Source organism: Carassius gibelio, chromosome A5 (assembly GCF_023724105.1).
Source record: "Carassius gibelio isolate Cgi1373 ecotype wild population from Czech Republic chromosome A5, carGib1.2-hapl.c, whole genome shotgun sequence".
NCBI classification, from domain to species: domain Eukaryota; kingdom Metazoa; phylum Chordata; class Actinopteri; order Cypriniformes; family Cyprinidae; genus Carassius; species Carassius gibelio.
This window is the reverse complement of record NC_068375.1, coordinates 10,132,724-10,145,035: the sequence shown is the minus strand read 5'-3', so window position 1 is coordinate 10,145,035 and position 12,312 is coordinate 10,132,724. Positions and strand designations below refer to the sequence as shown.

General features: G+C 36.7%; 1 protein-coding gene and 1 long non-coding RNA gene across 2 annotated transcripts; one reads left to right on the top strand and one right to left on the bottom strand.

Moving 5' to 3' along the window:
* Nucleotides 1–516: 516 nt before the first annotated feature.
* Nucleotides 517–4,167, top strand: LOC127992799 (uncharacterized). The gene is made up of 6 exons (XM_052591679.1): nt 517–1,152; nt 1,618–1,789; nt 1,864–2,196; nt 2,526–2,593; nt 2,701–2,744; nt 3,972–4,167. Exons 1-6 carry the CDS (start codon nt 952–954, stop codon nt 4,060–4,062), a joined length of 909 nt encoding a protein of 302 aa, XP_052447639.1. The 5' UTR covers nt 517–951; the 3' UTR covers nt 4,063–4,167.
* A 5,864-nt stretch (nt 4,168–10,031) lies between these two features.
* LOC127992943 (uncharacterized) lies at nt 10,032–11,262 on the bottom strand. Its single transcript, XR_008165980.1, has 3 exons — nt 11,204–11,262; nt 10,458–10,551; nt 10,032–10,351 (listed from the first exon to the last, which is right to left on the bottom strand). It is a non-coding gene; the product is annotated as an uncharacterized LOC127992943 (long non-coding RNA).
* Between the last annotated feature and the right edge of the window lie 1,050 nt (nt 11,263–12,312).

Here is a 12,312-nt window from a genome sequence, read left to right as displayed (position 1 = left end):
ATTTTCAGTACTGATGTGTTTTCAGTTACATATTTTATATAGCTCAAACTATTAAGCCATTTTAGCTAACATTATAAATGGTCAGGCCAGTAATTGTTTAAAATCCACGGATAATTTGATAATAAATGCCTAAATATTATCTATAATAATCAGTAGAAACAAATTCATAACAACAACAGTATTGTGTCTCAGCACAATTTCTCACTATAGAATAAATAATTTAAATGTTCTTTCAGAGGTTATATAGGAGGCTATGTTGAACATTGCAATTTTTCTATTTCTTTCTTTTGTATTAAAATAACAAAATTCCACCTTCCCAAGCCCATTTATTCACACATGGTGCAACCCAAAATCAACCAAATGGGTGGAAAAACTGTTAAATCTGGTAACATTAATGAAGAATACTGGTGTAAAGTGTAAGGCATAGGTGTCAAACTCAATTCCCGGAGGGTCGCAGCCCTGTAGAGTTTAGTTCCAACCCTAATTAAATGCACCTTACTCAACTAATCGAGTCCTTAAGGTTTATTTGAAAGTTAAAGGTATGTTTCCTGGAGCAGGGCTGAGCCCCTTCAGGAACTGAGTTTGACACCTCTGGTGTAAGGTGTTCAATTATTAATATATTTTTTTTCTCTCTCATCAGGTCTTTCAAATTTGCCTGCTCTTTATTCCAAACCTCGACCACACATACAGACAAACACACTCACTCACTCACTCACTCACTCACACACAATAAAGGCACTTTTAAGAGCCACGTCTGTCCTGTTTACCTGTCTGTGCTGTAGTTTACTTGTCACTCTCTTTTTAGCTCTCTCTATATCTTTATCTCTATTTTCATCTTTATTTGTTTTATTTGACCATCCTTCCAGTTCTCTTAATAGTTCCTAAAAATCCTCTTTATCGTAACAGTTTGTCCATCTGTTGTTTGTTTTTGTGTATATTTCTTGTCTAGTCATGACAAGGCCCAAATTCAGGCCCTGCCCTTCTTGCCAGACTCCCAATCAGGCAAGCAGGAAAACTTGTCATGTCTGCTTTGGAAGCCTGTCCACCAAAAACAAAATAAAAGAAAAAGTGGCATCACTGGATAGCCAGTGGGGGAAATCTGTCCTTAAAAGCAGAAATGCTGGGCGTATAATTGATTCTGCCCGTATTGCAGTAAGTTAAAAAGTTCATATTTCATACATTATTGTGAAGTGAAACCGAAAGGCCATGTTTTTGACATACTAAATATCATACTAATATGATCTGGCCTTTACAAACATATTTACATACATCTTATTTCATACATGGAAGAATCCATCTTTACTTATACATTTTGTTAAAGAGTTACTAAATTGTATTCTGTGTCAAGTATTAAGTAAGTCAAGATGGCAATGGCAGAAACTAGCAGTACCTCTGTCCTTACCTTATATTGATGATCGATTGTATACAGTTCAAGAGTAATGTGTCTTCTAAAATAATCTTAATGAAACGGGTTATGGCTCATTTTCTTGCATTGTTTTTCATTAAATGAAATTTATTTAACAGTACTGATGTTTCTAATACATCAGTGGGTGTACTGTAACTAATTAATGTGTGTAATAACTAATGCAGTTTAATAACTGCTTTTGTTCATTTCAGGTGCTGAAACTTGAGGCTGTCGGATACAAGCCAATTTTATTTATTGGGAAACAGGACAAAAGGGCTTCAAATAAGTGGGTGGCAGATATTATCACGCATCTGCACCCCACTCCTGTCACCAAAGTGTTTTTGGAGAAGATGCGGAGGGCTTATGAGTTTATCTTAACAAAAGGTAAGAGTAATGTTTTTGTTTAGAATACATGTATATGTCTTTGTTACTATGTACATATTAAATTTGTATTTTAGCAACCTCCACAGCCCAGCGGCCGGAGAGCGTCCCCGCGGAGCAGCCGGAGAGCCTCACCAAGCAGCCTGAAACTGTATTTGTTCTCAATCTTGTTCCTGTGTCTTGCTCGCTCTCTCCAACCTTTCTCTGTCCTCCTTCCTCTGCTACTTCTACAACTGTTCTTCCGTCACTTTCTTCCCCTCTTCCACCTCCACTGCGGCAGAGGAAAAGAAGGTTAAACACCTTTACCGCGTCAAACTCTACCACCCCTGTCTCTCCTCCATATCCATCTGCCTCTTCCATTTCCAAGCCTTTGAGTCAGGAGGTGCCACTGGTAAAGAACAGAAGAAAAGGTAACTTTTTGCATGGTACAACTTACTCCACACTATTAATAAAATTGCTCCCAGTCAAAGCTGACTTCATCATTGATAGCCAGTTCACAGTATTTTGTTATTTACATATTTATTTAGCTCTGTGTTAGTGGCCAATGTCCAAGGGCGTTGGGAAACCAATCCTGTACATTTTGCTTGATTGACAAAAACAGGAACAAATTCACTTTGACACGAATGGAAAAGACTGCGTATCTCCTCACATGTGAATTTATAAATATGGGCTTGTGTGATTCAGCTATAAAGCATGATGGCATTCGTGGCTTAAAAAACGTGTCTTTTCATTATTTCAGGTTGTCAAAAATGTAGTAGGCAGAAGGTTTTCCTTTTTGATAAAATAACTGGGGAACGAATAAATGAGGTAAAATGTCTTATTAGGCCATGTGCTGGCCTTTCAAAGGTAATATCCAGTGATTGCTTAAACAGTTAAAGTTAAATTATTACTTGTGTTTGTTTGTGTTTGTGTAGGGAAAAGCTGAATTGAAAGTTCACTGGTTGCCTTGCACTGTGTGGTAAGTCATGTTTTATTTCCTAGTTAATTCCATTTAAATGCAATGGATTAGTCCATTCCATGACCCAATACAATCAAACACACCTGAACAAGATCATCAAGGTCTGAAAGGTTGCTAGAAAGCTACAGGCAGGTGAGTTTTTATGAGGGTTGGAGCTAAACTCTGCAGGACTGAGAGCTACAACAACCATCATGTTAACACAGCGCACACAACACCTCTTTAGCACTTTATTTCTCTCAATATTAGGACAGGAGAGCTGTCAGTCAATAAATGTGAAAAAGTAACTTTTAAGTAAGATTTTTTGTTATAAGCTCCCAGATCTTGGCAGTAAATAATCCTCTGAGGTAGCCTGTAGAAAAACTGGTGTGAGGTCGATGGTCAGCACTCTGATTTAAATAGCGATGAGCTAGAGGCATTGGGAAGAGCTAGATCTGCAATGGGTAGGTTTAAGCCAGGCACACACTTAAGGATTGTAAGGCTTGTTATGACTGTAATTTAATACTTACGACTGATCATGCCCAAGTGTGTCAAGTCATAGCCAGTTGCGTTTAGTCAGTGTTTACAGTCGCATTTAAATTACTTGTTAAATGTGCTTTAGTCAAAGAAAACTGTCTTTGTGTGTTGAACTCAGAATGTTTCAGCTAGTTGTTAAGTGTGTCCCTGGCTATAGAGGCAGAATATACAGTTTGCTAATGTAGAATATACAGTTTGTACAGTGTAAAAACATTACGCCTATAAAATGTCCCCACAATTCACAAAAACAAACCACTACCCTTATCCAGAGTTGGTAGAACTGCCAAATCTGCTTGGAACACAATATGATAACGTTGAAATTTCTAAACTTATTCTGCCTCTGCACGTCAGAAGTAGCCACTTTTCAACTAATCCAAGAGTGTTTTTTCTCCTAACAAATAGGAGATTTTCCTCAACCCACTAATATAACTTAATCCCTCAGTTTATCAGAAACAATTTGAAATCACTAAATTTTTAAGTACATTGCTTTCAGTGTACAAGAACTGTATGGAAAATTGTAATATTAAAAGTAACTAGTAACACTAGTAAATAAAGCTGCCAGACCTTGTACTTGAGAAAAAAGAGATGTAACATTATAGAAGTATAAAACTGTGTAAAATGAAAATATGCCAGACATTAATCATAAACCTGACAGTGATCTTGATTTTTGCTCTGTGTTCTAATAACATTATGTGCACGTATGATGTTTTACAGTGGCAAAACCTGGGATGACACATGGGAGCCTGCGAGTGAATTCCAACACATTGTGCCAAAGTCCCCACATCCCAACCAGCTTTCAGCATGACAACATAGTCACCATAGACACCTGGACTCATCAAGCACCCTTCAATGCAGTTTATTTTTGAGTGTTTTTTCTTGCTGTTTGTTCTTCAGTAAAGTTTTTGCACAGTACCCAGTCTCTTAGTGTTTAGTCTCTTACAGTTGTCTTTTTAAAAACTTTTTGCATTGGTCTTGAACTGCTTAACAGTGTACCTTGCGAGGTCTTAAGTTTCTTGTCCGTGAGCATAAGCTCATAAATACCAAATAATACTCCAAAAGCTACTAAATTGTCACTCAAGTTTTGTAGTCATGTTTGAAGTGTTTGATTACAATAATAGATATTAATTACTTTATTATTTATAGTCATAATTGTAATTGCCAATTTATTATAAGTTTCCTTGCATTTAGAGGGGGAGGCTTCTTTAAAGGGAAGAAAATAATATGTTTCCTGATGGCAGACTTGCATCTCCTGGTTTGTAAAAAAAAAAAGAGAGGAAGGCTTTAAAAAGTTTTTTATTTAAAGCCTGTTGGGTCACATACCTGCAAATGTTAGATAAGTATTTTATGTTTAATAGATTAACATACCTCTTATAAAAATTACTGCATGCTAGAATAACTATGACAGTAATTTTCATTTTGTAATAAAAAATGAAATATTTTGATATATTGAATTATTTAATTCACATACAGTGCACGGCTGCAAAAATTATTTAATATTAGTTACCCTCTGCTTCATGCTATGGAAACCAATGGACTTGGAAAAAATGTTTCACTGTAATCTGCTTCAGTGAATTTTATATTTATATATAAATTATATAATAATTATTTTTAATATTCTACTACATAGTAAAGAAACAAAAGGGCCCTGTAGACCTGCCAATCACACGTAATTCCATGATACCCGCAAGTCAACTCGACGAGAAAGACTAGAACGGAATGGGATATAGCTACGGCAACTGGACATGCGCACATCAATATTGCGTCATTTAATATTTATTTAATTAATTTAATAACTGTATTTGCAGTATTGTAATGGTAAGTTTAGGGTTGGGGTAGGGGTTGGTGTTAATAAAACACAATTTGATAAGTAACAAGTTTATTTCACCGTTATTTACCCTGAAACGTTGCATCACTTTAAGCCGTAGCTGTACTGTAATTACCATATATGGACAAGTATGACGTGACACAGCTCTAACAGGACACGCTGTGATTGGAGTAACTTTAAGGCCAAAATAAAAAGCGATTAATGTTGCAAACTATGTTTTGATATCTTTATTACGTAAGTCATACTGTCATTTATCAATGAGGTATTGCTATGTTAAAAGAAATTACCCTTTTACAGAGATCCTAAACCTAACCCTAGTGTAATTTCAATGAACTACAATTTACTGCGCCATTGTTTTCCGTTCCATTGATAGAATTACAGAGGCGTATGGGTAATGCAGTTTAAAAACATTTAGTAATTAAATTAAATAAATACAATCTTTAATGAGCAAAGGGGCATCAAAATATGTTCAGTGTATAAACCTCTATGACATATTTGAGAGTCAGAATGAAATTTGGTATTGTACTGTGAGCACTTTTTAAAATGCTTTTATAACGCTTTTCCATGCATGTCAGAAATCTCTGTTCAACATCATTTAGTAAACATAGCATAAATAGTTTTTCTACCAATTTTCCCTTCGATATGCTTACCAGATTTTGAGTTACAGCCATTTGAAATGTGCATTTTTGGCTCTTCCAGGGGGCGCTACCGGGTCCCTGGGGGAGGTAAGACAGTAAAAATTACACAGATATGCTCTCTTCATTATGAACAACAAACTGTTGATTCACATTTATATCTGAATATTGTATTCTTTTCCCCATTTTCTATATTTACATCATGCTTGTGTTATGTTTTGCTGATATTGTGAGACTCTGAATACAGTAACATAGGCACAGGATGGTGCACAATAAAAAGAATCAGGGTATAAAAGACAACAATAGTTCATTATTGTCTCAAATTCCATTAATATGACTAAAAATGTGTATGTAAAAGAAGCATGGTAAGTAATTACAGTTGTTTTATTTTATTTTATTACAAAATCATGAAATTTAACAAACTCATAAGATGATATAGTGCATTTTTTATTTCCAAAACAATTAACAAAATGTACTATACAATACACCATGTAAATCATTTTATTGTAGACTACAAAATAGAATAAAGATACTTTATAAAATAGTATAAAGACAAATTGGATTCATTAGAAATAAAAAGAGACTTAAAAAGTGCTATCATCATGCTGTTTATCAGGTCACAGCTGATGAAGCTACACAAGTGGTGAAATGTTTTGAGCACCACAAAATCAAATCAGTTGACTCCAATACTTTTACTAGATGACACATAAGCAGATGTAATATTAAACTGGGAAATAATGATTCCTCCTTATCATAATGCTTTTCTTCCTCATAATTAGCTTCTTCTGTCTCTAAAAAGGTTTCAGTTGTTATATTTGAAATACACTCTACACTTCCACAGCCACAAGCTGTGTTCTAATATTTCATTCCCCCCGTGAATCATATAACCTTAGATTATTATTACTCATGCAAGATTATTATTCATTATTTTGTACACAACGTACACTAATGATTATTTTCATAACAAATTAATCTGCTATTTATTTCTCAACAAATGAAGAGTTTGGTTTGTGAGCAAGTATGAAAATGAGAAAAACAGACACAATTACACAAAACCCCAAAAAGATGCATTGATAAAAGCTGTGAATAGTTCAAACCTCAAATAAAAAAAATACATGCTGGAACCATTAAATGTTTTTGCGTGAAAATTATTTGGCAATTCATTTTCTGCCAATCAACTAATTGTACTGTTGAGAAGTTTCTTTGGCAACAAAATGTCATTTAAAAGCTCTCCATGTGCTGTCAAGTGCATTTTTTCTCTCTCTGAATTGCAGTGGAGTATAAGTAAAGTTTGGATGAGAAGAAACTCTTACCTCAAATCTCTAAGTACCATACAATACTTCAATTAATGCACTTAATTTCCACCACATACTGGTTCTAGAGGCATGCATGCACACATTTCTATGTATGTGAAAGAAGAGGCAACACTTTTGGTTCCATTTATAAAGGTGATGAAAAGCAGATTTTATTACATTCTTTATATACAGAGTTAAGGTCATTGTCCAGAATGATGAAAGGTGTCACAGTCTTGTGGATTACAGTCCGTCATCAGACATTTCACAGTCACTGTCATACTCATCAGCTGAAGCACTGTACAAAAAGTTGATGTTGCCTTCTCCAGACAAAACTTGCAGGTAACAGTCTCTTGCTTGCACCTTCATTTCTCTGACTTTATGTTGCTTTCTCAGGATGATGCTCTGCAGACCTTTCAAACCCTCTTCACTTAAGCCACATGGTGAATCTTAAAAGAAGAACAAAATAACATTAAGCATGCTTTAGAAACTTTAGAAACATACATCATTGTTGTGTATATTTATTAGGGCTGCCCCAAAAAGTCAACGAATTGTTAGTCAGTCAGAATGACCATAGTTGGACAAATAATTGTTTTTCCTGCAAACAACACAACCAAACATAGCCATAAGTCTTGGTAATAATCAGACAGTCACGGACAGCTATTATGGATTAAACGGCTGGTCCTCATTTTCACTAGATAGTAAATGTCATGAAGGAAATTCAAAGTTTGAGCATTGCGAGGGCATCAAGGACAAGAAAGCATCATTCTCTAATTTCAGCTACCAGTTGGAGTGGAGTGGAGAATTAGGCCAAGTGTAATGACTTATAGAGCTAAAAGCCACTTATCGTTCAATAATATATATATATTTTTTTAATTACTAGGCTACTTACTTTAATGATTAGAGAGGACATGTCCTATATGTAGTTATTGGAATATGCACTTTAGTAGATTTTAGTTAACAGATCACTCTTATTAACTGTATAATAAAAATATTCTGACAGTTGGAAATCTATGGTCATAGCAACCCTAAATGTTTATGCCATTTTTTGTACAAATACAATACATACTTCTCATTGTCTCACTGGCAAACATGTGGGACAGCTCTCTGAGGGTATCAGCACGAGTTGAAAGAGATTTCCAGTGGTGGTCCATCTCTGCCACAAGAATCTTCAGCTCCTCCTCAAGTCTTCTTACTGACATGATGATGTCAAACGCTCTTCTTTTTGTCCTTAGATCGACAGAGTCTGGAATGCATTTATGAGAAAGACTTAATTCATATGCATCAAACATCAACCTTTAAAGAATCACAGAAAAAAAGTCACAGAATGACATTTGAAGCATTGTGGGTAATGTGTCATAATGTATATATCAGATTTGTCAGAAGCAGTCAACAGACTAGTGTACACACCACTGTGTGGTAGCTGCCATGGCCAAGCCGTCTCACCAGACAGAATGGTTTCCATGCAAAGACTTTCTGTGCTTGGAACCATTCTGTTGTATTTCTCCACAACAGATGTCAGGATGCCCTTCTCCTCCCCGATCTTGCGGCGGATTCTGGCACGACCTTTGTTCCCATCGGTGTCTTTGTAGAGCCGATGGGAACGTCTCTTGATACTCGCTACCAGGACCTCAATTATGTGGCCAAGCCATCAGCATCATTTGTGGTTGTTACTCTTGCTGCTGAGAAGAAATAGGTAGTTTGCAGTTTAAATTAAAATAAAAGTAACAATTACAATTATTTGTGCACTGTAAAACCAAACAGTGTAATTAATTAAATGAAATTAGTTCGTTTCACTCAAATAATAATGGAAGTTCTTTGTATTTAATAGAAAAAAAAAAAGTATTTGGAACTCAAAATTTTATTGTAGTAAGCAGTTTAATTGCAGCACATTTCTAATTTCCTGCATTCTTTGTGTTAGACAGTATAAATAAATGTTGAAATTAAGTGTTATTTGTGTGTTTTTGCAGATTATCATAGGCTATTCTTTAATATTGTTTTATTCTGGGATTTACAGGAGGTTCTGTTAAGTTAGTTTTGTAGGGTTACCACTGTGGTGAAGAGCAGAGCATGTGTTTTGGTTGAGGATGGGCTGCTAAACTTTTGAAACCACATGTACTGTATGTTGTTTGATTATATACATATAATGACAGTCTCTTTGATAGTTATATTAGCATGTGTTATTTGCCATCAAACACTGAAACAAGATCTGAATGTGATGTTTATGTAAATTAGCTGTTTGTAATTAACACTATGACGAGTGGGGTAAGGCTGATAACTGTGGGAGTGATGGGGTGTCTGTGATTCTGAACTTGAAAAATTAGTTAACCTAAATGTTTTAAGTATTCTGAACTTGAGGTTTAAGAGTAATCATTTCCTCACCGCCTGCCCACTCCTTTCCATCACTGACCCAGTCTTCCAGTTGGCTCTCTGTCACTGCCAATTGGGCTTTCAAGGACTCTAGGTTTTGTAACTGGCTTTGCAGAGCTTTTCTGGTCTACAATGACAAGCAATCACAGAACCAAGAAACAAGAACCAAATGTTCAATGCACCGCTTCATACACTGCAAACACACAATACTGACCATCTAAAACAAATTCTACAGTTGTCATTACCTTCTGATATCGGCGAGTCAGTGAAACTGCCAAATTTCGGAACTTTTGCTGATTCCATCGCATGGCCATGAGAGTCAGCATGTCTGTGCGTCCTGCAAACACAAAAGATATGATGCATAAAATATGTTATTATGTGATTATGTAACTAGAGCACTATGTGGTCATCTTACCTGCTTTTGCCATATGTGTTGTTGTGACTGCAATCCTAGAGAGGAAGGCATTGCACTGTTCCACCTCCTCCCCTAGTGTTAGTCCAGCCCCATCCTGATACGATCCGCTCCATTTCACCCGAGTAAGAAAACATAAATAAACAAAGAACAAGATGTTTGCAGATGTTTGGTTTAAGATAATGTGGTTCTGTCACATAGCAACATTTTCTTACCTCACATTTAAAATCATGGGCTTTGGCATGAAATACCGAAAGGAATGGTCTCATGTTAAGGAGGTGCTGGAGCTCTGGGCAGCTTTTTGTAATTCTTTGCAGGTAGGGCCAATATTTGCAGGTCACATCCATACAAAAAAAAGTGACTTGCCTACTGGCCAACTTTTCTTGAAGGTACAGGGGATAGGCAAAAATTTCACCCCTGTACATATTTAAAGCACAGAGAAGCACTCCGTGCCGACAAACCGCAACCTCCAATCCCTCTCCGTCTACTTCGCTGGCAGATCTTTGTGAGGTCTCTCTGGCTGCTGACCACTCCCCTCCACAAACACCTCTCCCACTGACCTACAACATGGATAATGGTCAATGAAAACAAGACTCTTCTAAACAAACTCTTCAGTAAGAGGTTACTGTAGTATTGTACTTTTATTTATCATCATATACACTTTACATGTTTGGTTGTGCTGTGAATGTGGTCCACAAATCTTGTAACATCTTCATCTTTGGCTATAAAGATGCCTTCAAAGATGGCCTGTTCCTCAGATCTAAAAAAACAACAACAACAAAACAACAACAAAGGTACGAAACAGTTTATGATAACTTATTAGAGTTGTCATAAGTACCAACTTCAGTACCAGTCTGAAATTAAAAAAACGTAATGCTTTGAGCGCTGTTGAGCGGATTCATAAACACCTCTGATTGGCCATTGTGTTCACACACTCATTGGATATGTCTGAGAATGGCTTTAAATGATCAGCGCTAAAAGCGTCAATTTTTATAAGTCAGTATTTTCGACAACTCTATAACTTATAATGTAAGATTACTTAGTGCATAATAAAGAGCCATGTTATCTTATTAATATGTAAGAACACTGTGACACACAGTTTGAAGTACCTAGCAGCATTCTTAAAACGGTAATGCTTGCGGTTTCCATCTACAGAAACGGCGAGCATATTTGGGGAGCATGCAGGGCAGATGAAGGGCTCTTCCTTGCATATACTGTCCACCTCAAATCGCACAGCCTCCCACTCAAAAAAACTTTTCTGAAAACTGTCTGCAGAGATCTTGCCAGTCTATTAAAAATAAAGAAACCAAAAGCTTATAAATGTACAACAAACACATTAACATCAAACAGGTTTTCAGCCCACAATTCAAATACATTAACGATACTGCAGGATTTATACATTCAATACTCACACGACCAAAGCGAACAGTTCGCTGATCCAGCATTCTTAAAAATGCTTGACAGGACAGTCTTGGTGCCACCATCTTCATTTCCTCAAATGAGAAAAATATATCGGTAGTATAAATTGTGGCAAACTGAAGAGTTGCCGGCCAGTAGTCACTGCTGTTAAGGTCGGCCACTGCAGCAGTCCAAGTGGCTTGGCATGCCTCACAAAATAACTCGGGCATGCTTAGATCATATCGTCCTGGAAAAATCAAGAACACATCCACTGTAATGCAATCCTTTGCTGGGTCAGTCAGGGTTTGGGTTCTTAATATAATTTATACATTACTTTGTATACTTCATAAGATGCTTATCAAACAGGACAAAATGAAGTTCTTCACATTCTTACCATTCATTGTGACCACAGCAACAGTCTTTCCTGGACTGACCCTCAATGACTCTGGTGAACAACCACAGATTTTGTCAGGCATTTCCACAGGTACAAGCCGCACTGAAAAAGATCACACAGTACATGTGAATTAACATAATTTGTATTGACTGAGTAATATAAGATTGTAATGGATCAATGTTATTGAAGCACATTGCTGAAAAAGAACACAAGATATGCTCAAAAAGCCGACTGACACAGGGTATCTACATAAATTCAAGCTCAATCAAAAAGAGAAAAAAGTGATCATTTAAAAAATAAAACTTATGAGCTTAACTATTCTGAAAATGAGATATGTTGTACAAACACAAACCAAAACTTACCACATTGGGAAAGAGCCTTATCGACCACGACAGTTGTTGGAGGCAATGGCTGGAAGAAGCCAGCAGTCATGGCATCTCTATTGTGGAGGACATGTCTGGTGTGCACGCTGATGTCACATTCAGCACAGAAGAAGGGGTGTGGTCGACAGTCACTGCACCGGATAACTGCTGGACTGCTCCAACACTGCTGGCAGATGTGTGTTGCCACACTTTCTTTTGCTGCAGCCGTGTTTACCAGACGGGGTCTCTCTGCCCTCCACCTCTCTGAAAAGAGACTCTGACGAATGCCCCAGTTCGAGGATGCCAGAAGAGGATCTCTTGGGGTTACAAGAGGTGATGCCTCATCACCTGAGGAATCGCTCAGTGA